The 24,852-nt window shown below is 49.3% G+C and overlaps 1 protein-coding gene across 4 annotated transcripts in view; it reads left to right on the forward strand.

The window, feature by feature from the left end:
- The window catches only part of INSR (insulin receptor), a 127,981-nt gene that overhangs the window by 68,401 nt on the left and 34,728 nt on the right, over nucleotides 1-24,852 (forward strand). For all 4 annotated transcript variants that reach the window (XM_073889440.1, XM_073889439.1, XM_025863348.2 and 1 more), the window contains exons 3-9: nucleotides 9,819-10,140; nucleotides 15,636-15,784; nucleotides 16,955-17,099; nucleotides 19,206-19,420; nucleotides 20,368-20,494; nucleotides 22,248-22,498; nucleotides 23,808-23,975. In XM_073889440.1, the coding sequence (XP_073745541.1) occupies nucleotides 9,819-10,140; nucleotides 15,636-15,784; nucleotides 16,955-17,099; nucleotides 19,206-19,420; nucleotides 20,368-20,494; nucleotides 22,248-22,498; nucleotides 23,808-23,975 (1,377 nt within the window). The remainder of the gene's footprint in view (nucleotides 1-9,818; nucleotides 10,141-15,635; nucleotides 15,785-16,954; nucleotides 17,100-19,205; nucleotides 19,421-20,367; nucleotides 20,495-22,247; nucleotides 22,499-23,807; nucleotides 23,976-24,852) is intronic.

The raw sequence follows: 24,852 nt of genomic DNA on the forward strand, positions 1-24,852 counted from the left end.
GGAGCCATGTGGGAGATAAGTCCTGAAGGCTCCACCTCCCCGGTGGTTTCAGAAGCCAGCTTCTTCCTTCCTGTCCCTTCTGCCCTTGCCTTCCTCAGCCGTCCACCAGAGAGCTAGAAAATTGCCCCACACGTGGATCTGATGGTGTCTTTTCTGGTTGAAGCCCTTCTTTGGTTCCTCCGGAGGTGCAAAGTCCAAGCCCCTCGGCTCCGTGACTTCCCTGTGTGCCCTGTTGTCCCATGCCTCTACCCCTGTACTTTGCCCTTCACCAACTCTGAACTGTTTATAGTTGCCTAAAGGCAGCCCTGATGATTCATGCATTTGCACGCACTGTCCCTCCCGCATGGGATAAAGCCAGTCACCTGATCCCCCACCTTTTTCTTTTTTTTCCTATGAGCTTTATTGTGTACCTACTGTGTGCATTGCTCTGGGACCCAGTATGACAGGCGAGGTCCTCCCTTTCACAGGGCTTATTGGGAGAGAAAAGACAGTGTCTCCATTCATTTCTGCCTATCAGTGCCTGGAAGGGGCCAGATCCCGGTGGGCCAGGGTGGGGAACAGGTGAATAAAACCCACAGAACTCCATGATACCACACCCAGCCCCGTTCTCCTTGGGGGACGTGGGTTCGAGTTTTAGCCCTGCTGCTTGCTAACTGAGTTGGCATCAGCAAAGCAGCCCTTCTGTGCCTCAGAAGGAAATGGTTGTTTGAGTAGTAAGATTAGTATGTTACTAACCGATGTGGGTTGAACGTTGTATTCTGCAAACGGAATACACATTTTAAACTGTATTCTTGGTGGGAGCTGGCTAGAGATAATGCCCATTGGCTGCCTCAGTTTACTGGAATTGCAAATACACACGGAGCACACAGGTTTGACGTCTTCAAATCTGCAGGGAACATTGGCTGGAGGGCACCCCAAAAATAGCCTGTAGATTTTCTTAAAAGTGTAATTTATGAGTATGGTCCTTGGTTTTCTGGGTGAGTGATGGGTGGAAATACTGGGGGTAGGGTCCGAGAGAGCGCTGTCCCCGTTGTGCGGATTCTTCCCTTGCCACTCCCCCCTGGCCTCCAATTTGGGGGATTTTGCTGTGTGACCCTGGAGAGCCGCTGCCCCTCTCTGGGCCTCTAGCGAGTGAGGCCTGGGGCCGGGGCGCCCCTCGGCCATCCCAGGCGCTGCCACGCGGTGACCCGATCTCCTCCCGGGCACACGCCCAGCTCGCGAGCGGCCCAAGTCGCGCGGTGGCTGCTTGGGGTGGCCTGCACACTCGGTTTCATCTTTTAACTTTTCCCAAAGTTCCATTCTTTGCAGGCCCGTCCTGCAGGGTCTGCATCCTCAGGAGGCCCTCCCGGGGCGCCCCCCAACCCCTCCTCCAGCGGGGACCGCCTGGCGGTGGTCACCGCCCGAGCACCAGTCGGGCCGACCGAGCCCCGCGCGCCTGGGGGCGGGGCCAGAGCTCCGGCAACACGCCTGTCTATTGGCTGAGCGCGAGGGCGGCGCTGCGGCCACCGCCACTGCCCGGCCCGGATTCCACGGAGCGGACCGCGCCTCGGGCTTTGTGCGGCGCGCGGACGCTGCTGGCTCGAGGGGGCGGGGCCTCGCCCGCCCTCGGCCCGCCCGTTAGGAACTATACACACGCAGATGTCTACCACCGACCAATCCTGAGGCTGCTTTAACGGGGAGCGCCCCCTCCCCCGGACCCGCCCCCTTCCTGGCCTGCGCGCGCCGTATGTCTCCTAAGAGCTACGCAACTCGATCGGTTTGCGCGCGTGGGGGCGGCATTGTCAGGGAAGCAAAGGGGGAGCTTCCCTGTTTCAAGGACACGCGTCCTTGCGGTCGTCGCTTCTCGTGGATCGCGGACTGGAAAGGGCGTCTGTTGACCACCCAGCTGTCAGAAGTTCGCCCCTGGCCCCCACCCCACCGTTAAAATCACCAAGGGGAGGAATTTCCCCGAGGCTGTGCTGCCCGCGGTCGGGGCTCGGGGGCTCGAACCTCCGCCGCCCGCTATCGGGCGGGTGTGGGGGAGAGGGTCTGTGAATGGAAACCGAGTAAATGACTCTACAGAGTTTATAAAATTCACACTTTCGGGGAGAGCCACGGGGCCCTGCGGGGAATGTGTCTGCAGGCCCATGACGCAACTGTTCCGTTTGGAAATTTCTGGAAAGCAGTAATTTTGAGAATAATAAATCTTGAGTTTTTTTGTTTTGTTTTGTTTTGTTTTTCCCGAACTACAGGCTTTGGAAAGAAATGTAACAAAATGTTATTAACATATGTCGTGGTATAGAAACATAGTGGCTTTTTTCCTTTGGCTTTGTTTTGCTTTTTACCATACAGCTTAAGGAACACTAAACCGATTTGAACTTAAAAAAAAAGGCAAAGAGAAAAAAAGGTGGCTTTTTCTAAGCATGTCGTTTACAGCGCGGCGCTGTGCTAGTCTTTCCCACTCTTGCAGCCTTTAAACCTTCCTTTGGATTTATTTTAACCTTTTTATTTTGATGTAGTTTTTAGGTTTACAGAAAAGTTGCAAGAATTGTATCCAGATTCAGTGTTGTTTACATCTTACTCTATTTGTTTTATCTCTAAAGCATTTATGTACATGTGTTATATACATATATTTGTTTTTTTTTTTCCTGAGCCTTTTGAGAGTCAGTTGCAGGCGTACTGGGCCCTTTACTCGTAATTCTTAATGGTTTTCTAAGGACAAGAAAATTATCTTGCACAGCTGCAGTGCAATGAGCAGAATCAGAAAGTTAACACTGATGCAGTATTTTAATCCACAAGCTCGTGTATAAATCTCATCCCTCCTGCCAGTGTTGTCCTCATCAATACTATTTTTTCCTGGCCCTCTTTTGGATCTAAGACCACACTTCTTATTTAGCTGCTTTGACTGTTGGTTTTGTAATAAGGCAAAAATGGTCTTAAGAGAACCTTTGTATAAGCTCCCAGTGATGCCAGGCAGCTATTCTCACATAGTTGTGCTGGGGTATTTGGGGGGGGTAGAATTGTATGGTTGATCAATAGTATTTATTAATTGTCTACCAGAGGCTTTTAAAAAATGTATTTTCAAATAGATGTCAGTTTTAAAAGGGTAGTACACATACAGAGCAAAAAAACCCCACCGAATTTGCTGATATGTAAGGATGTCCTACCTCCTGCCAACTCCAAGCTCATTCCCCTCCCCACGGTTTTGGGGCACATTGCTTGTGTCCCTTGCATAGGGACGTACGTCTCATTTGTCCTCTTCTCTCCCCCTACCCCCGTTCCCACTTAAAGATATAATTTATATACAGCAGAATCCGCCCTCTTTTGGTGTAAAGTCCTGTGAGTTTTGACTGATAACATACATTCACATAACCACCACCTCAGTCAAGATATGGAATGGTTCCGTCACCCCCACACCCGATTCCCCTGGACCCTTTTTCAGCTCCTCTTCAGTTCCAGTCCACTGATGTGACCACTGTCCCCTACAGTGGCTTTTCCAGGATATGTAAATGGAATCATATAGCATATAGCGTTAAGACTGGCTGGCTTCTTGCACTCGATACAGTGTGTTTGAAATTCATCCACATTGTTGTGGGTGTTAGCACATCATTCTTAGTTGATTGCTCAGTAGTGTTCGTTTTATGGAGGTATAATGCTTAACTGTTCCCCAGTCCAGGGACATTTGGGTTGTTTCCGGTTTGGGGTGATGACGAATGTAGCCACTATAAACATTTGAATACAGGTCTTTGTGTGAACATGGGCCATTTGTTTGTTTTCCATTTCACCTGAGTAAACCCCTAGGTTGTGTGGTAAGGATAAGAAGAGTACGTTTAACTTTGTAAGAAACTACCAAACTGTTTTCTAAACTAGCTGTCCTGTTTTGTATTCCTGCTATGTTTGTTTCTTTCCTTTCTCTACAAAGGAGCTATGTTCTTTAGACACTGCTCTGCATCTTGCTTGTTTCACTTATTGCTACCTTGGAAGTGACTCCAACATCAGGATTCATAGAGCTGCCTTCTTTTTTTACAGCTGCATACTATTCCACGCCTTGATCCACAGTAATTTATTCACGTGGTCTCCTGCTATGGACCTTTAGGTTGTTTCCAGTCTTTTGCTGTTATAAACCCAACTGGTAATGTCCTGTAGGGTGAAGACGACCCTTGTCCAAATGTCTGTGTACACAGATTCTCTCTCCTCTGCAGGATAATTCCTAGCAGGAGAAATATCGGGTCAAACTGCACTTGCCTCCTTTGCTTTGAATCACTTCTTCTTAAATAAGTTGAATTTTCTGCAGATCTCCCTCTAGGGTAGGCATCATTTGGTGGGGAGCATTGCACATACTTCAGAGGGTCCAACCAGAGGATTGACACAGCTACCTCCTCACTCCATGGATTTATTTAGAGTTCAGTTATCAATCTTCTCAACAGGGCCTCATGGAAGAGCCACTTGAGGTCAAGTTTTGAAGGCTTCAGCTAGTGTAACTGGAGGCCAGGGGCACGGGGAACCTTTAGGGAGGAGTGGGAGGGCAGCTTCTGTGGGAGAGGGAGATGGATGGACAGGGGACTTGTGTGTTTGGAGGCGGGAGGGCTGGTGCTTGCTGTCCCTGGAAGGTCTGGATGGATGTTTCCTACACACATAGCATGCACCTGTCCTGGGAAAGTGGGCAGCCCCTGGACTGCTTGGCATTTTGTCAAAGAGGCCGCCATTGTTTTTGGCAGAAACAGCCTGGGCGGTGGCCCTCTGAGCCTGAGCTGCTGGGACTGCGGCTGGGGCTGGGGCTTTGTCGGTGTCTATGTGAGGGGGCTGGTGGAGGAGCACGAGGAGAAGAAAGTCCTCCATCTGGTTGTTTCTCATCTTGCACAACCTGTGGTTTTCATAATTCCGCCTGGTGTGGGGGCAGCAGCTGGCCCAGTGGCATTTCTATTAAATAAGATCAAGTACTTGGAAACAGAGTGGGAGACACCCGGAGGTGGCTTATCATCATCGAAGCATAGTGTTCAAAAGTTAAAAACACAACTTTTATGTAAAAAGAAAAAAAAAAAAAGGAAAAGAACACCCATCAACACATTTCTTTTAACTCTTTGGTGAGGGGACCCGCAGGATGGCAAAGCCAAAGGGTTTGTCGTCACTGAAATAGGATTGCAAAGTTAGATACAGGGCTGTTTAATGTCTCCGCGGCCACAGGGCTCTCATCTCTGGGAGGTTGTGTCTTCTGGTGGATAAAAATCATTTGCAGGGCGCCTGGGTGGCTCAGTCGGTTAAGCGACTGCCTTCGGCTCAGGTCATGATCCTGGAGTCCCGGGATCGAGTCCCGCATCGGGCTCTCTGCTCAGCGGGGAGTCTGCTTCTCCCTCTGACCCTCTTCCCTCTCGTGCTCTCTATCTCTCATTCTCTCTCTCTCTCAAATAAATAAATAAAATCTTCAAAAAAGAAAAAAAAATCATTTGCAGAATATCCATCTGTGTGAGATGACATCTGACTCCCTGGAGTCCAGACCCTGGTAGGAATAGTAGCTCAATCCCAGGTATATTTCCCCGAGCGGGGGCTGGCCAACCATCCAGCCCCTTGCCTGCTTCTGTTAAAAGTTTTATTGGGCACAAGCATGCCCGTGTGCGCGCGTGCACGCGCGCGCCTTCCCTACGGGTGCTTTGTGGCCCTTTGCAGAAAAAGCTCGGCAGCTGCTGTGCTGAGGAATGAGATAGATGATTCTCAGGTGGGCTCCAGCATAAAATTGGAAACTCCTGCTGTCAGCTTCCGGCCTTGTGTGCAAGTGTTGAGTATTTTTTCTTGGCATTGTCTAGGCCGGAAGGCTTATGTGTTTGGGAAGTTTTTGTTGGGTCTTTGCTAATGCTGCATTTGAACTCAAGGGCTGACCCTCAGACACAGCTCCAGCCCAGGAAATAGAGCCCTTCCTGTTCTCACATGTGCCTTCCCAGAGGGTGGGGTCTTTGTGGGTCTGCCTTAAATATTGCTTCCTGCCATTGGGCCTCCAGCCCTTGGGTCCCTGCAGACAGATCATTAATAATGATGATGATCATAATAATAGGACCCGTGGTAGCTAACTTGTATCAAACCTACATGTTGATCAAAGAATCCAGCGCTGGGGCGCCTGGGTAGCTCGGTCAGTTAAGCATCTGACTCTTGATCTCAGCTCAGGTCTTGATCTCAGGGTCGTGAGTTCGAGCCCCACATTGGGCTCCATGCTGGGCGTGGAGGCTGCTTAATAAAAAAGCAGAACAAACAAAACCCCCGCCAAAGAATCCAGTGTTTTATCCACATCATCTTGTCTAGTTGTGAGAAGTTAAGGGACTGTTTTCCCCATTTTACAGACAAGAAAACCGAGGCTGTTGCTTCTTTAAGGAAATCTTTATGGTGTGCTTGTGGGGTGGTGGGCGCCCTGTTGCCAAAGCTGAATGCAGGTCACTTTTTCCTTGGCTGGGTGGACCCTTTCTTTAGACCCAGGAATATCAGATTCAGAGCCAAAAGATCAAGAGCTTAGCTTTGGCCTTGCTGCTTCTCAGAAGGGCCTGTGGTCTTGCTTCTGTGAAATGGAGATGCGTACTTACCCCTCTCCCTCTGGAGTCTTTGTTAGAATTAAGTGAGAAGCAAATGGGCGAATGGGTGGTATGTAATCCCTAAAAAACCTACATGGACCTTCTCCCATCACCCACCTTGCTCCTATTACAGCTTCTTCCTTCTTTCTGGGTCCATGGCGTAAAAAGTCAGAATACGCACCATGCGTAGATGCTCCACATCTTGCATTTGCCTGTAGATTTTCATGGTATTTGTGGAGCACCTGCAACTGGGGGGTGGATCATGGATGCATTCTTGAGCCAGTGGCTAAAAATTGGGTACTTGGAACTGCTCCAAAGTCATTCCTTTTGCCTCTCTGTCTGATTGGAGCTGTGCCTACTAAAGGCCTGTTGGTGCAAGCCCCGTCTTAGGAGTGTGTATCCTAGGAGCTGGTGCTGTGAATGCAGCAGACACAGCTTGTCCTCCAGCCTTCCCTCTAGACAGACGGTCAACAAACACCTAGTGTAGTTTTTGAGAGCGATAAATACTAGAAGAAAAATGTAATCAGATCGTGTGTTAGGACATGGTTGAGAAGCGGGGGGCGGGGGGAGGTGGAGGGGAGTGACTTCCAGTGGGGAGGTCAGGGAAGGTCTTCCTGAAGTGCTGGGGCCTGAAGAACAAGAATGAGCCAGTCGTGGGGTCGTGGGAGGATAATGGGGGAGGGCGCTTCAGCTAGCTGGAACAGCAGATGTAAAGGTCCTTAGGTAGGAGTGTGTGTTGGGGGGGCAGGCGGGGGCGGGGGAAGCAGAAAGGAGACCCAAATGGCTGCCATCTGGGGCCGGGAGAAGGACTCCAAGAGGCCAGCAGGCTAGACCACAAGAGACTTGTAGGCCTTAGCAAGGAATTTATTTTCATTCTCAAGACCTCTGCTGTCCAGCGCAAGAGCCAATAGCTGCCTGTGGCTGGTAAAATTAAAACTGAAATACAATGAAATACAATGAAAAGTTTACTTCCTCAGGAGAAATCGGAACCCTTGTGCACTCTTGGCGAGAATGCAAAATGGCGCAGCCGCCGTGGAAAACAGTATGGTGGTTCCTCCAAAAATTAAAAATAGAATTGCCATATGATTCAACAATTCTGCTTCTGGGTGTATACGCAGAAGAATTGAAAGCTGAGTCTTGAAGAGATACTTGTGTATCCATGATCTTAACAGCATTATTCACAGTGGAAACAACCCAAATGCCAATTGATGGATGAATGAATACGTAAAACAGGGTGTATGTACACACAGTGGAATGCTATTCAGCCTTGAAAAGGAAAGAAATTCTGACACCTGCTACAACATGGATGAATCTTGAAGACTTTATGCTCCGTGAAACAAGCCAGTCACAAAAAGACAAGTAGTATATGATTCTCCTCCCTGGAGGTCCCTAGAGGAGTCCCATCCACAGAGACAGAGAGTAGATGGTGGGAGCCAGGGGACGGGCAGAGGCACGGGGAGTCTGGGAAGATGAGAAAGTTCTGGAGATGGATGGTGGGAATGGTTAGTGACAGTGTGAGTATACTTTGTGCCACTGCGCTGTGCCCTTAAAAATGGTTAAGATGGTCAATTTTATGCTGTGTGTATTTTGCCACGATAAAAAAAAAAATTTGCACTAACCACACACAAGAGCCACAGGGGAGGAGCGGCCACCGTGTTCGACAGTGCAGCTCGAGAACATTCCTGTCCTCGCAGAAAGTTACATCAGACAGTGCTGCTCCTATGTGAATGTGGCTTCAGGGACCCCTTCTGTTTCCTGGGGCTGGTTTTGGGGTCCACTGGGGCCTTAAAGTGGCTGCAACAAAGAGCCTGAGGGCTTGGGGTCAGGAACACTCCCCAGCCTCCGGACTGTGTTTCAAGCCATGCAGAGTGACTGAGCGAAGAAAGCGACTCCAAGAACAGGCCAGGCCACAGTCGAGGTCTGTCCAGCCTCAGGGAAGCCATATGTCCACGGATAGATATGCCAACAGCCTGGGCAGGGAGGTCTGGTCATTAAGGACCAGGCCAGATGCCGAGGCACTGAAATCAAGGGGGTAATTAGGAAGCGATGAGTAGTGAGACCTGGGGAGAGAGGGGGTGGGTGACAAGCTGCTGCAGGAACCCGGCGCAGAGTCCAGCCTTTGGTGGACAAGTTCCGTTGCAGGGGACCAGAAACTCCCCCGGCCATGAAATCAGAGGCAAGCCTCTGGCCTCCCCGTCGGCAGGGCCTTCTTTTTTTCTTCCTGTTCATTATCTCCTTCAGGTTGCAACAGACGTGTCCCCTTCCCCTTCCCTCCAGCCCCATGCTTCTGGCTTATGCGATTGCGCATCCTAAGCCTGGAGTTTAAGTAAGCACCTGCCTCCTCCGTCAGACCCCGTGCTCCGGAAGGAGGGGCTGCGGCCGCCTTGTTGTTCCTGCACCTTGTTCCTTGTTCCTTGGTTGCAACATCTAGATCAGGGCAATCAGATGTCGGTTGAAGTGATAAATGACCTTTGGGTAACTTGCTTCACCTTCTTGTTGTACCTTGGTTTCCCCATTTGTAACACGGAGGAAACGGCCCTATAGTAATGTATCTGTTTATACCAATATTGCAGAAGCGTGCTAGAGGCAGCTTGCTAGAACCGACGGTCAGGGTTTCAGGGAATTTGTGAACTAGCTAATTAAAGAAGCTGTTATGAAAATGTACATGAGACAGACTTACAATTAACAAATCACATTAGGGCGCCTGGGTGGCTCAGTTGGTTAAGCGACTGCCTTCGGCTCAGGTCATGATCCTGGAGTCCCTGGATCCAGTCCCGCATCGGGCTCCCTGCTCGGCGGGGAGTCTGCTTCTCCCTCTGACCCTCCCCCCTCTCATATGCTTTCTCTCTCTTTCTCAAATAAATAAATAAAATCTTTTAAAAAATCACAAATCATGTTAAAAACAAAGGTAATAAATACTCAGAGCTCCCCACTTCCTATTATCTCACTACATTTTTCAATTGCTTACGCTTTTGAGGTTATTCGCTACTATTATAGCTATATAGTGAGATGCTGTTATAAGGCTGGGCTACTGTGTGTCTCTCTCATCTGCTCCATGTTCAGCAGCATTTTGTTGGTAGCTTCAGATGGACCGAGGTGGGGGTATTTACACTGGGGCGATTTGCAAATGCTGCAAGTCAGAGCCTCTCCGCTGATATGAATTAATAGTCAAGAAGGGAGACCGTTACTGTTAGGATTTTGTGTGGCTTTTGCCCTCCCTCATCCAGGCTTGCAGTCTGTGCAGACAGCGAAGCTGCTGACCGGCTGTTTTCTCTCTCTCCCCAGTTTGTCCCACCATCTGCAAGTCACACGGCTGTACCGCCGAGGGTCTCTGCTGCCACAGCCAGTGTTTAGGCAATTGCTCCGAGCCTGACGACCCCACCAAGTGCGTGGCCTGTCGCAACTTCTACCTGGATGGCAGGTGCGTGGAGACCTGCCCGCCCCCGTACTACCACTTCCAAGACTGGCGCTGCGTGAACTTCAGCTTCTGCCAGGACCTGCACAACAGATGCAAGAACTCCCGGAGACAGGGCTGCCACCAGTATGCCATTCACAATAGCAAGTGTATCCCTGAGTGCCCCTCTGGCTACACGATGAATTCCAGCAAGTGAGTCCAGGGTGTGGCTTCCGGGGGTGGGGAGGTGGTGGTGCAGCAAAGACGGGAAGCAATGCAGGGCTGACGGTGGTGGTGGTGGTGGTGGGGGGTGGCATCTGCTAAAACTGTGTGAAAAACTAGAGTTAACTGGCAACGAGTGAGGGGGTGCTGCCGCGTGGTGATATTCCTGGGTCTCTCGGATGCCGTTGTTGCCTCCTGCTTTGGAGCTGGACTCGACAAACTTTCCATAAAGGACGAGAGAGTAAATATTTTCCCGTTGTATGCACCGTTTTTTAGTTTTTCTGTGCTTAGCTTGGTGAACAGAAGGCAGAAAGACAGGAGTCCTTGGTTTCCACTAGCATCCTTCTCAGGGACGGGACTGTCCCCAGGGATGCGGCTGCCCAAATGTTACAGCCCAGAGCAGAGCTGAGGTTTTTATGTTTTCTCCCTGCTGGAGCCAGACAGCGTGCTGAGATTAGCCAGGAGCACAAGGAGGAAGAGAATCCATTCTAGACTATTCTCAGGACTTTGCTGCATTTTGAAGGACAGGGCCATCAAACCTAATGTTCCCTAATGTTCGGGTGAGGAATACGGTTTTCTCTCTTTGGTGGTGAGTCAGATTTCCTACGCACATCGCAGACTTTTTGTTCATGTTGTTAGCTTCTCAGATGAGCTATTTCGGTGTCTCAGGGCTGTAACCAAGTTTAAAAAATCTGTTTCCTGGTTTTTGTGTTGAGGGTTTGAAAAAAAAAACAACCCCACAAAACAACAAAAAACAAATCAGAAACAGACGCACGTCAAGGGGCCTTGAGCTGATCTGCTTACGTAAAAAATCTTCCTCTTCAGACTTGAGAATTAGCCAAGCGAGCGTGTTCTGGTGGGAAATTTTATTTCCCCGGGTGGAGTGGGTGGGAAGGAAAACAATCTTTATTTCAGGTCTTATGAGCCTCTCTTTGAGTGTTTGTGAAACCTGCAAGTACAACATGTTTTGTTTTACTTGTTTTTGATAAAACCTATCAAGTGGTTTTGTTGACCAAAAATAGGCTTCTATAAATCAGCTTTGCATGCCAGACAGAGCTTTTTCTTTTTCTTTTTTTTTTTCCTGGCCAGTTTATCACTCAGGTTGGGAAAATGACCATATTCCTTTTGATTCATTTCTGTTTTTTGTTTTTTTTTCCACATTTGAAATAAAGCATGGATATTAACGTCTTCTGGCGAAATGTTTATTTAAAAGACACTGGCTTTAAATAAAAGGTATTTTTTTTTTCCTGACTGTAACTGAGACCTGAGATGGAGAGATTTCTTTGATGTGCTTGCTGATGGTGCAACAGCCCCTAGGACCCAAACCCTGGGAAATTGGCAGCATGTTCTGTGAAGTCTGGGACCTTTACTGAGGGAAGAGAGGCAAAGTGAGGGATGCCAATTATAACTTGTCAGAGCAATATTTTACTTTGTTGGTTTAAAAAAAATACTAGCTTTCCTTCTGAAGCTTTTATTTGATGAAAGACTATAGTGCTGCCATTTTCTAATGTGGTTTAATATCAAATGGGACCAGATAGGTTTTCTTCCATTCTGGTGGTTTATATGGGAATGGTTTCTGATAGTTTCAGAACAGAGGTCTGGGAACCCACATGATTCATTAAAAAGCCTCACTATCTTTGGTCACTTTGAGGTTCCTGGTGGGAGTCCTGGGGTGCTCTTTCCTGGGACGAGGAGGGCTTGATATTTGGGGTGAATGTTAAGAGTGTCGTGGGCATGGGGCGTCCCTGTCCTTCCCCCTAGAATGATCTTTGCCTGGCTGGCTTCTTGTCAGCCAGGTTCCAGCTGAAAAGTCACTTCCTCTGAGAACCCTTCCCTATTTGACCGCCCTGGCTGAATTAGCATTCAGCCACTCCTTGGCACATCACACAGTTTTCATTTTTTATTTTTAAGATTTTATTTATTTATTTGACAGAGAGATAGAGAGCACAAGTAGGCAGAGAGGCAGGCAGAGGGAAGGAGAAGCAGGCTCCCTGCTGAGCAGGGAGCCCGACGCAGGGCTGTATCCCAGGACCCTGGGATCATGACCTGAGCTCAAGGCAGCCGCTTAACCAAGTGAGCCACCCAGGCGCCCCCAGTTTTCACTTTTTTCATGGCATTTACCTCCAGTTGATATTTTAATTGTCAGTTTGTTAATTTTGCCCAACCTGACCATATGTTTCACAAGTGTATTGGTGAGCTCTTTCTGGGTAACAAACCAGCCAACACTTAGTGACTTGGAACAACACTCATTTATGATTTATAATGATTTCATGGGTTGACGGGTGGTTTGTCCAGCCTGGGCTGAGCCAGCCACGACTGCATACTATAGGGTAGCCTCTCATATCTTGGACGGGCAGCCGAGGCCTCTCTCCATGTGGTTACTTAGCCCCGTAGCCAGGAAGCACCTGCCCCCATGTGCGAGTACTTTTCAAGCCTGTGTTTGCATTACATCTGTTACCGTCCCATTGGCCAAAGCAAGTCACGTGGCCAAGCCCAGATTCTCTGAATGGGGACCTACAGGGCACTTCTTGGTGGGATGGGCTGCAAACAACTTGGGGCCTTTGTAATCTCCCACGGGGAAAGTAGATTGCCTCTTTCGTTCACTCATGTGTGCCTGCAGCTTAGAACGGGCGATGGCAAAGGGCCAGATTGTAAATATTTTCAGCTCTGCGGGCCATATGGCCTCTGTTGGCAGCTCCGCAACTCAGCCCCTATAGCACAAGAACAGCACCATAGATGATACGTGAACCAGCGGGTGCGGCCGCGCTGCAGCCTAATGTTATTTACAGAGACAGGTGGTCAGCTGGATCTGGCCCGCGGGCCGTCGTTGGCTGGCCCCTGGCTTAGAGTATCACCTGTCACATAATAGGTGCTCTGGGAGTATTTGCAGAATCAACAAAAGAACCCAAACATTTGGTCCCTATTCCATTTCCACCCCAGCTGTTCTGATATCAACCCGTGTCCGTGGGGCAGTTCTGACCCTAGCCACCTGGAGTGAGCATCGGACTCTGTCTTCCACCACGCTGCCCTCACTCCAGGTGCCAGCCACGCTTTGGGGTACCCAGGCCACCCATACTTCTCATCGGTTGGATATGCATGTAGGGGTTCTCACGTATCCATTTTAGGTTCAATAATTTGCTAGAACAGGTCACAGTACTAAAAAAAAAAAAAAAAGCCATACTGTTCCATTAGTCCCGAGCCTGTTAATAGTAGCGCCCTTGGTTAGGGACTCCGGCAGGGCTCACCCGAGAGGCACATGTCAGCTGTGGCCAGTCCAGACGTTTCCCCATCAGGGCCCCTATTTATGGCTGGGCCGGCCCTTGTGGTTCTTAGGATCGCTGGACGCACTTCAGCAAAGACTATTGGGGAACTTTGAGGAATGAGGGTGATGACTCACAGGTCCTCACAAGAGGGCACACGGCACCCTCGCGGGCCACACAGCGAGATCACTGGCAAAGAGAGAGAGAGAGAGACAGTGTGGATCTGGGGCTCTGCCTTCGTTAGGGTCCGATGGTGGGGTGTCCAGGGTTTCGTGGGTTCACTCTTTACTGGTGAATTTATTTTTTTAAAGATTTTATTTATTTATTTGAGAGAGAGCAGGAGCGGGGGGGGAGAGGCAGAGGCAGAGGCAGAAGCAGACTCCCCCCCTCTGAGCAGGGAGCCCGATGCGGGGCTCAATCCCAGGACCCTGGGACCACGACCTGAGCCAAAGGGAGATGCTTCACCAACTGAGCCCCCCAGGTGCCCCTTCACTGGTGAATTTAAAGCATAAGAAGAGGAATTGGGGTGGGGAGGGAGAAGTGGGGTCACTCGGACAGTCAACTATCTAGGCCACCTAGGGCTTTCGGAAGGAGGGAGCTTTAGGGGCGGGGCAGCCGAATTCCTTATCTCTTGGAGCTGGGTCATACAGTTGGCCATACGTTCACTGGAGGGATGTCTTTTGAAATGGATGCCTTGGCAATCAGAGCTCACCGTCAGGCACTTAAACTGCCCGTACTTACAGCTATAGCTTTATTATTAAGGACGTGTATGTTATCACGGGGTGTCCCAGCTCCGTCCCGTGGAATCAGGGACGTGGCCCTCCCAGCAGATGTTTGCATTCACTGTCCAGGAAACTTCACTGAGCCGGTGTCCAGAATTTTCCCTGGGCTCTCGTTATATAGCTGTGATCAGTTGACTCCTTGACCATGTGCTTGAACTCCATCTTCAGTGGACCCACAAATCTAATCCCATCTTTGGTCCTCTTGGGGACCAGCCCCCATCCCGAAGCTACATAGGGACCACCACACTGTCTCCTCACTAGCATAGCAAAGATGCTCCTACCTCTCGGGGAATTCCAAAGGCCTTTGAAGCTCTGTGCCAGGACCTGGGACTGCCATCACCGAGGTCATTCTGAAGAATTGGATATGCCAGGGGTGTGTAACCAGCCACAGTAGCAACAATGATACCACTAATAAAAAGTAGTCATCAGAGCAAGGACTAACGGTTCTTGTTTTCTACATGCCAAGGACTTTAGATAGTTTCTCCCTCTGGGAAATTCTGGTAAAACCCTCACTGGACTGACTTGGGTGTGTGCCCACCTCTGAACCCCTGGGGGGATGGGTGATGGTGCCCAGCCTGGCCTGGATCATGTGTCTTGCCTGGACCTAGGAGTGCTGTGCTAGCCAAGAACCCATCTCAGACCCTGTGTGGGGGAGGGATGGTTGCCAAAGGACTCCTGGAGGCTGTGTATTCGAGTACCATAGGCTATAGTCAGCAAAGCCAAAGGCTGCCGCCGTCACACACTGTCCCGTGCGAGGTTGTGTTATAGGTGTAGGCACGTCAGACCCTACGCAACAGCAAGCATTGGGTCTCCTCGGGGTGGCAGCCCAAGTTCTGGCCTGTGGGGGTGGCAGCACTGTGGTATGGGGCAGCAGAAATCCTCCGAAAGGCCCACCAGCTCGGAAAAATTCCCATCACCGTGGTAACGCCCGAGTCCCATCCCTTCATTATGATGGCGTGAGTCCTGCTTCTTCGGGGTAGAATGGGATCCTCCTTGGGGTGCAGTGTAAATACCATTACTCTGGGGAATGGCTGGAGCCTTGTCGTTTTAGGGGAAAAGCATGAGTCCCCTGCCTTTAGGGTAAAGCCATAGGACGTACTACCATGGAGGATGGCATGCACCTGCCCCTTACACGGTGGTTCTTACTGGGGGTGATTTGCCCCCTGTCCCCGCAGGGGACAATGTTTGGAGACATGTTTGGCTGTCATGCTGAGGGACAGGTGTTACTGGCATTGAGTGAGTGAGGGCCGGGGAGGCTGCTCAGCACCTTCCAGGCACAAGACACGCTCACAACAGAGAATTCTCCGGCCCCAAATGTCAGCAATGCTGTGGTGGAAATGCCCAGCCTTAGGGTAGCAGCATAAGTCCCGTCCTCGGGACCCTGAGCAGTCCTGGTGCGTGGGGTCCTGGGTGCCCTGACCCCCTCTCTCCACTCTTTCTTCAGCCTGATGTGCACTCCATGCCTGGGCCCCTGTCCCAAGGTCTGCCACATCCTGGAGGGCGAGAAAACCATTGACTCGGTGACGTCTGCCCAGGAGCTTCGAGGCTGCACTGTTGTCAACGGAAGCCTCATCATCAACATCCGAGGGGGCAGTGAGTGCTTTGGGGGTGGGGGCTGCCCCCAGCTGGGACCCACCTTCCCGGTGGCTACACACCACCGGAGGAGTCACTTGACCTAAAATTCACAGCTCAGTCCTGGCCCCGCCCACCCGGAGATGCTAATTTTCCAAGTTGGAAATTGGTGTTCTTATGCGGGAATTTGCATTTTTAACAAGTAGGCCACGTGCCCTGTGGCAGGTCTGCGGGCCGTGTTTCCAGAAATACCATCGCAGGCAAAAAGGCATCCCTTTATTTATTCAGCAAACATTTATCGAATGCTCACAGTGAACAAAGCAAAGCCCGCGCATGATGGATCTTAGAAATAAACGCATCAATGTATAACGTAAACTTGGGGTGGACCCCACTATGAAGGGAAGTAAAGCAGGGAAACGGGTGGGGGGGGGGAGCAGAGATCGGTGACTTCTTCTTATAAAGGGCCACAGAATAAATATATTCAGCTTTGCAGGCCAGACGATCTCTGCCATAACTAGTCAACTCTGCTGCTGTAAAAACAGCCATAGAGAACCTGTAAACGAATGGGTGTGGCTCTTTTCCAATTAAACGTTATTTACGAAACAGACTGGATTTGGCCACGGGGCCGTCTGTCATTTGCCAGCCTCCGAAATAGAGAATAAAGGGGTCTGCTATTTTTATTTATTTATTTATTTGAGAGAGAGAATGAGAGATAGCACGAGAGGGAAGAGGGTCAGAGGGAGAAGCAGACTCCTTGCTGAGCAGGGAGCCCGATGTGGGACTCGATCCCGGGACTCCAGGATCATGACCTGAGCCGAAGGCAGTTGCTTAACCAACTGAGCCACCCAGGCACCCTGGTCTGCTATTTTTGAAGGGGTTTCTGCTCTGAGGAAGGATGCTTTGAGCTGGAGATGAAGCAAACCAAGCAGATCTATGAGAGAAAAATATTCTGGGCAAAGGAGGAAGCCAGTGCAAAGGTCCTGAGGCAGAAGGATGCCTGGCTTATTTAAGGGATGGTGGGGAGGCCCATGTGTCTGGAGGAGGGCAAACAAGCTAAAGGATGAGGAAGAAAGCATGCTGGTCACTTATATGGGGACTTGCAGCCTCTAGGTTGACTCCTCACTATGAGAGATGATGGGAAGATTAAAATATTTCTGTAGAAGCTCACTGGATATTCTCTCCTTTCCTTAGACAACCTGGCAGCTGAGCTGGAGGCCAACCTAGGACTCATTGAAGAAATTTCCGGGTATCTGAAAATCCGGAGATCCTACGCTCTTGTGTCACTTTCTTTTTTCCGGAAGTTACGGCTGATTCGAGGAGAGACCTTGGAAATCGGGTACGTGGCCCGGTTCTGGGTGTGGCCCGAAGGCTTACTAGGAGGAGGTTCGTGAGTTAAAACAACTCACGGGTTTTTGCCAAGACACGGAAACAACTGTGTCCATGGATGGGCGAAGGGATAGAGATGTGGCTCATACATGCAATGGAATATCACTCGGCCATAAATAGAAAGGAAATCCTACCATTTGCAACAACACGTATCGACCTGAGGGTGTTATGCTGAGTGAAATAGGTCAGAGAAACACAAATGCTGTAGGATCTCACTTATATGAGGAGTTTAAAAACAAAACAACAAAAACACGCTTTGAGATACAGAGAATAATAGATTGGTGGTTGCCAGAGGTGGGAGAAACAAGTGCAGGAGGTCAAAAGGTATGGACTTCCAGTCATAAAATAAGTAAGTCCTGGAGATGTGATGTATCCATGGTGACCGTAGTTCACAATACTGAATTACACATATGAAATTTGCTAAGAGCGTAAATCTTATTTTTTTAAAGATTTTATTTATTCTTGGTGCCCCAAGAGCATAAATCTTAAAAGGTCTTGTCACAAGAAACAATTTTTTTTTTAAAGATTTTTTTATTTATTTGACAGAGAGAGACATAGCGAGAGAGGGAACACAAGCAGGGGGAGTGGGAGAGGGAGAAGCAGGTTTCCCGCGGAGCAGGGAGCCCGATGCGGGGCTCGATCCCAGGACCCTGGGATCATGACCTGAGCCGAAGGCAGACGCTCAACCGACTGAGCCACCCAGGCGCCCCGAAACAATTTTTTTTTTTTAAATCATGTGAGGTGATGGATGTGAACTGAACTTATGGTGGTGATCATTTCATGATATCTACAAATAGCAAATCATAACGTTGAAAGCCTGAAACGAATACTGTTATAAATCAGTTATATCTCAGTAAAACTGGAGGCGGCGGTGGGGGCGTAGGGGGGGAGAAAAACTTAGATTTTTTTAATTGAGGTGCGGTTGACATGTAGTATTATATTAGTTTCAGGTGTACGACATAATGATTCTATATTTGTGTATATGCAAAGTGATCACCACGGTAAATCTAGTTAACAACCATCGCCACGTACAGTTACAAAATTTTTTTCTTGTGTTGAGAACTTTCTTTTTTAAGATTGTATTTATTTATTTGAGAAAGAGATAACGAGAGAGCATGAGTGGGGTGGGGAGAGGGAGAAGCAGAGTCCCCGCTGAGCAGGGAGCCCAAAGCGGGGCTCGATCCGAGGACCCTGAGATCATGACCTGAGCTGAAGGCAGACGCTCAACCGACTGAGCCACCCAGGCGCCCAGAACTTAGGGGTTTTTAAAGCCCCCCAAAGAATCTGTTAGGGGACAGTGCCTGGAGAGAAAGGAATGTGCTGGGACGTGTCGAGAGACCTAGCCGAGGAAATTGATACAGTCACTCTTGGGAAATCGCAAGGGGTACAGCCCAAACTTTGTGCCCTCCAAGTGTGCTTTGGGCTTTGTTATGAGTTGGAGTGCTGCCTTGACCGGGACCCTGGGAGTGCTGTGCCCTGTACCTTCTCAGCTCTTGGTCCCCTTTGACAGTGACTGCACCTACTCCTTGCTGAAATTCTCATCTCTGGCCCACTGGATTCTAATTCTTGGGGTACTCTCCCTGCCTCATCTCGCTCCCAGGTCCCTTTACTCCACCTGCTTTGAGAGTTGGTGTGCTGGGCTCCCAGCCTTGGCTGTCTCTCTGACGAGCTACGTGTGCTTAGAGCTCCAGCCCTGGCTTACCCTCAAGCCTGTCTCTAGCGGGGTGACCCCCAGAAGCCTCATGTGCCACATGTACAAAATGGAACTCCTTTCCCTGCGCCCGCTGTCCATCCTCATTTCTCAGATCCCCTCCCCTCGAGGTCTGCTGACTCTGGGTCAGTAAAACAACAGAAAGCCAGACTATCTGTGTTTCCTGTAGTTGGAGATGGACTCACGAGTGACAAGTCTGAGGAGGGCTGTCCAACAATGCTGTCAAGGACCCAGATTCTGTCCATTTTTGTGCTCCTCAGGGTCACAGCTCCAGCCATGGCCCCGCCATCTTGGCGTTGGAGGTGACAAGCCAGCGAATGACTAGGTTTGTGTATGTTTCCATAGGAACTACTCTTTCTACGCCTTGGACAACCAGAACCTAAGGCAGCTCTGGGACTGGAGCAAACACAACCTCACCATCACTCAGGGGAAACTCTTCTTCCACTACAATCCCAAACTCTGCTTGTCAGAAATTCACAAGATGGAGGAAGTTTCAGGAACCAAGGGGCGCCAGGAGAGGAACGACATTGCCCTGAAGACCAATGGGGACCAGGCGTCTTGTAAGTGGGGATGCCCTGGTCCTTCCAACCCGTGGATCAGATAAGGTGGCCGCCCTCCTCCTTGAGAACTGCACTGGCCCTCGGGGGTGGGGTGGAGGTGTCATTGCCCCCCCCAATGAGCTAAAACAGCTCTATGTCTCATAGAGTTCTATTTCTGAAATATCGAGGACAGGTGTATCTTACCTTTGTGATTACAGAGATACAGTGCCTGATACTGGAAGATGCCACATCCACATTGAATGAATGAATGAATGATTTGATTCCTCCTTATAGATAGTCTTGGCTCCAATGCTCTAGCAGGTCCTGGAGCTGCTGTAGAGCTGGAGACTGCTAGCTGACTACACTCCTCTGACAGGTTCTCTCCTGAAGGGACATCTGAGCCTTGAGGTGCCAAGGCGTCCATGATAGCCTCATAGGGAGTTGGGTCCTTGCGGCCAAGTGTGGGAATTCAGGGGAGGGAGAGAGCAAGGTTGGGGTGGAGCTTAAGGGAGGGCTTGCGGTCCACTCTTTCTAAGGCATTGTCTCTCCACCACCCGCGTGCTCTCTACGCTCTCTAAACTCCCTCTGCATGTGCTCAGTTGGAACTGGAGTTATCTTACGACACGTAAGGCTCGAAAGCCCACATGTATGACAACATTGTGCCAGGACAAGGCATTACTCTTGAAAAATCACTTTTCCTAATAATTATTGGCCCGGTGTCCTTCTTGGTTTGGTGCTACTTACTGTTGAGCCTCTGGCCAAGTCACTGGCTGATGGAAGGGGCCAACTTGCATGACCAGCTTTTGCCCCTGAACCCGGGGAGAAGGCGTGTGGGAATGAGACCCATCCAGGGAATAGCAGATTGACATCTCCCTTCTCACTGGTGCTCTTGGGGATGTAGGATCACCTGTTTTGGGCTGCGCTGGAGCAAGGTTTTAATACTGATACTGTTTTTAAACTTTCCTTAGGTGAAAATGAACTCCTTAAATTTTCTTACATTCGGACATCGTATGACAAGATCTTGCTGAAATGGGAGCCGTACTGGCCCCCTGACTTCCGAGACCTCCTGGGGTTCATGCTTTTCTACAAAGAGGCGTAAGTAGAAGAAAAAGAGGTATGCGGGTTGGGCGTGTTCAGAGGTTCCCCTCTGAGACTCCTCTGTCTCTCTCTTCCTTGGGAATAGCTACCATAAGTCCTTTCTAACCATCTCACAAGCTGATGGCATGTGAGGTTAGTAACACCCCCGTTTGTCAAAACCAGAAATTGAAACAGACAGGTTTCTTTTGGCGAGTTTCCTACAGCAATATTCCATTTTGCCTTATGTCCATATATCTCAGCAAGATATCCTTAACAAAATCTGCTCAGTCCGCTTAGTGGGTTTTTAAAGATTGATTTTTGTATTGATTTTGTATTTTCTCCAACATTTAAAGAATTGTGGCAAAACATACACAACATAAAATTGGCCACTTGAACTGTGTTTCTGCACACAGCTCAGTGGCATTAAGCGCATTCACAGTGTTGTGCAACTATCACCAGCGTCCATCTCTAGAACTTTCTCAGCTTCCCAAACTAAAACTGTCCCCATTAAACAACACCTGGTCGTGTTGAGTACAGTTGACCCTGGAACAATGCCAAAGTTAGGGGCGCTGACCACCCCACCCTGGTCAAAAATCCACATATAATTTTTGACTCCCCGAAAACTTAGCTACTAATAGCCTGCTATTGACTGGAAGCCTTACGGATAACATAAGCTGTGGATTAACATGGATTTTGTATGTTACATGTATTCTAGACTGTATTCTTACAAGAAAGTCAGCTAGAAAAAAGAAAATGTTATTAAGAAAGTCATGGGGGGGCATCTGGGTGGCTCAGTCAGATAAGCGTCTGCCTTCAGCTCAGGTCATGATCTCAGGGTCCTGGGATCGAGTCCCACTCTGGGCTCCCTGCTCTGCGGGGAGTCTGATTCTCCCTCTCCCTCTGCCCCTCCCCTGCTCATGCTCTCTCTCGCGCGCTGTCTCTCTCTTTCTCTAATAAATAAGTAAAATCTTAAAATATATAAAAAAAAAGAGTCATAAGGGAGGGAGAATGCATTTACAGTCCTGTACTGTAAAAAATCCATACGTGAGTGGATCCACGCAGTTGGGGCCATGTTGTTCAGGAGTCTATACGACTGTGCTGAAAAAAAGTTTTTTAAAGATTTTATTTTTAAGTAATCTCTATACCCAATGTGGGGCTTGAACTTACAACCCTGAGATCAGGAGTTTTAAAGGGAGATGATGGAAGTTGTGATAGTATTCATATTAATAATTGCTCCATCTTTGAAGATTTATTATGCTCCAACTGTGTGCCGAGAAGTAGCACATAATCTCTCATGCAGTCTTTTTTTTTTCTTAAGATTTTATTTATTTATTTTAGAGAGAGTAGGCACGTGCACAGGGAGTGGGGGGAGGGGCAGAGGGAGAGGGAGAGAGAATCTTAAGCAGACTCCATGCTGAGTGTAGAGCCTGATGCGAGGCTCCATCTCACAACCCTGAGATCATGACCTGAGCTGAAATCAAGAGTCAGTCGGATGCTTAAAGGACTGAGCCACCTGGACCCCCCCTCCTGTAGTCTTACCAATAAGTAGTGAGGTAGTTGGTAACATCGTCGTCACTATTGATATAGTTGGAAAATTGAGCTATAAGGGAAGGGGTCCCTTCTCTTTGGGATCTCTGTCATTTTTCCTTGTGGCATAAGATTGTTGGTAAACAGGAGGCAACCCCGTAGGATGTCACCTTCCCTGCTGCAACTCTCCGTCCTCAGAGCGAGAGTCATGGAATGATAACCACCGTCTGCTTTGTCTTGAAAGCCCTTACCAGAATGTGACCGAGTTCGACGGGCAGGATGCGTGTGGTTCCAACAGCTGGACGGTGGTGGACATCGACCCACCTCTGCGGTCCAACGACCCCAAGTCGCAGAACCACCCAGGGTGGCTGATGCGGGGTCTCAAGCCCTGGACCCAGTATGCCATCTTTGTCAAGACCTTGGTCACCTTTTCTGATGAACGCCGCACGTATGGGGCCAAGAGTGATATCATCTATGTACAGACGGATGCCACTAGTAAGTGTTTCTTACGGGAAACGGACATCTTGACTTGAACAGTTGACACGGTGATGTTGTAGGAAGTGCTCTTTGATGTGGTTATTGGCTTCTAAAAGAGCCGGGTGCCCAGGTTTATAATTTCAAAAGACAAGGTAGTAGCAACAAGCTACTCTGTTCCCTCCCATTCTGGAAAATGTTCAGATATTCACAAAAGTAGAAAAATGAGCCCCACGGACCATCCATCTCCCAGCTTCATCAATAATGTTTTGCTATTTTTATTTCATCTTTGTGCCCCCTTCCCCCTTCATTTTTTTTTTTTTTTTTTTTTGTTGGTGGGGGGGGGGGGGGGGCGCTGGTCTATTTCCTAGCAATTTAGTGGTATTTGTATTTTCATAAAGCCTAAGTCCTCCTATTGTGGAGGTTCTCAACACTGGGGTGATCCTGCCCCCTTGCGGACCTTTGGTGATGCCTGGAGACCGTTTTGGTTGTCGTGACAGTGGACGTGGGGCTTATGGGCATTATACACTGCTCAGCATCTGCACGGGGCAGACCCCCCACGACAAAGAATTATCTGGCCCCAAATGTCCGTAGTACCTGAGGGTGAGAAACCCTGTCCCATGGGATACAGTCCAGACATTATGAGCCAGCCCCAGCTTTTTTGGCTGGTGCCCCCCTCTTCTTGTATCCTCCAGCAGTACCAGAGGACTCCACAGTTTCTGGAAGCTTCTAGCTTCTCGATCTTTGTACCCTCGATGCCCTCTGCCTTGAGAGCCTCAACGCCCCCCTCCCCCCCGCCGCCCATTGACTCCCTCAGCCACCTGCATTCTTGAGGGGCAGGTTTTGTGGAGCCCAAAGGTGGTGTGTGTTTTGGGGGGTGTTAGATGAGGTGCCGTTTCAGTGATACGGATGACTGGCATCCCAGTGCTGAAAGTTACCCCGTGATTGGGTTCGATTTGGGGCGAATGTTACCTGGAAAATGTGAGTTTATTTATCTCTTCCCACTATCCTCCCTTGCCTCAGCGTCTTTCCAATGCCTGGAACCGAGACAGCTTGGCACACAGTTGGAGCCTTCTATGCATAAATGCGTGTTGCATAAATGAGTGAACGAGTGGCTACGTAATCTGTGGTATGAATGGACTGTAATTTGGTACCCCGTGCGCTTGCCCGGTGAGCTTTCCACGTGTCTCCAGTTTTCTCTGCTGTTAAGTAACACTGCAGTGAACATCCCCATGATTTCTCTGACTGGTGTGTTCCTTCTTATGCCCGCCCGACAGCCAGTCCCCGCCCCCTGCTCACGATGCACTTGTTTTCCCTTTCTCCTTTGCAGACCCTTCCGTCCCCCTGGATCCAATCTCCGTTTCTAACTCCTCGTCCCAGATTATTCTGAAGTGGAAGCCTCCCTCTGATCCCAATGGCAACATCACACACTACCTGGTTTTCTGGGAGAGGCAGGTGGAAGACAGTGAGCTGTATGAGCTGGATTACTGCCTCAAAGGTGAGTGCAGGTGGGTTTGTGGGAGCAGATGATCCGCTTTGTCCTGCTTCCAGGCAAGCATCTCCCCGCCATGCTGGCTTCCCCGTGTAAGTGTGGGGGCATGTGCCCACACACGCCACCAAACCATGCAGACCCATTTCTAAACATCACCGCCTCATGACACTCTGAAGACTCGCATCAAAACCAGATAGTTCCATGTCTTGGCACCATTTCCATCTGAAATTTTCTCCCCCTCCCCCTTCCCCGCTATGGGGATGCAGCTCTGTTAACCCCCTGAATCTGGGGGCTAAGCTAGGAGTCGAGAGGTTAATAACAAAGTCAGGGAAGAGTTTTAGCCCCTACGTTTAGACCCTTAACGTTTTAAGGATTGAGGTAGCCAGGAGCGGTAATGCGTTCCCTTCTGTGCTTTCCATGAGAAATTTATACTAGAGATGATTCTCCCCCCCCCTTTCTTTAATCTTGTTTACTTAACAGGCTTCATCCATTTGCAGGAAAACAGAAAAGTCTCTGAGCCTCAAAGTAGTTTATATAAATTAGTTTAAAATTTTAAAGCTGGATTTTAAATAAACCCCATCAAACCGGAGAAACAGATGTCATTTTTTTTCCTTTAATTTCTTTTTTTTGTTGTTGTTGTTCACTTGTGCTTTTTGTTTGTCCGTATTTATTTTTCTTTAGATTGTTTTGAGTTAGCGATTTCCTCAGCCCTTGACCTTGGAGGCGAAGGCTCAGGGACTGCTGGTGAGGCATGGCGGAGGCCTTGAGCCTGCGGGCGACTCTTGGCTGAGTGTCTGACCTGCTGTAGGGCTTTGGGCAAGTCACCGAGCTTGTCACCGGCCGCCTCCTTTTCGGGAGAAGGGGCAGGAGGCCAGATGATCTC

The sequence above is a fragment of the Callorhinus ursinus genome, unplaced genomic scaffold (genome assembly GCF_003265705.2).
Source record: "Callorhinus ursinus isolate GAN/ISIS: 27379988/994484 unplaced genomic scaffold, GSC_fseal_2.0 scaffold107, whole genome shotgun sequence".
Lineage (NCBI taxonomy): Eukaryota > Metazoa > Chordata > Mammalia > Carnivora > Otariidae > Callorhinus > Callorhinus ursinus.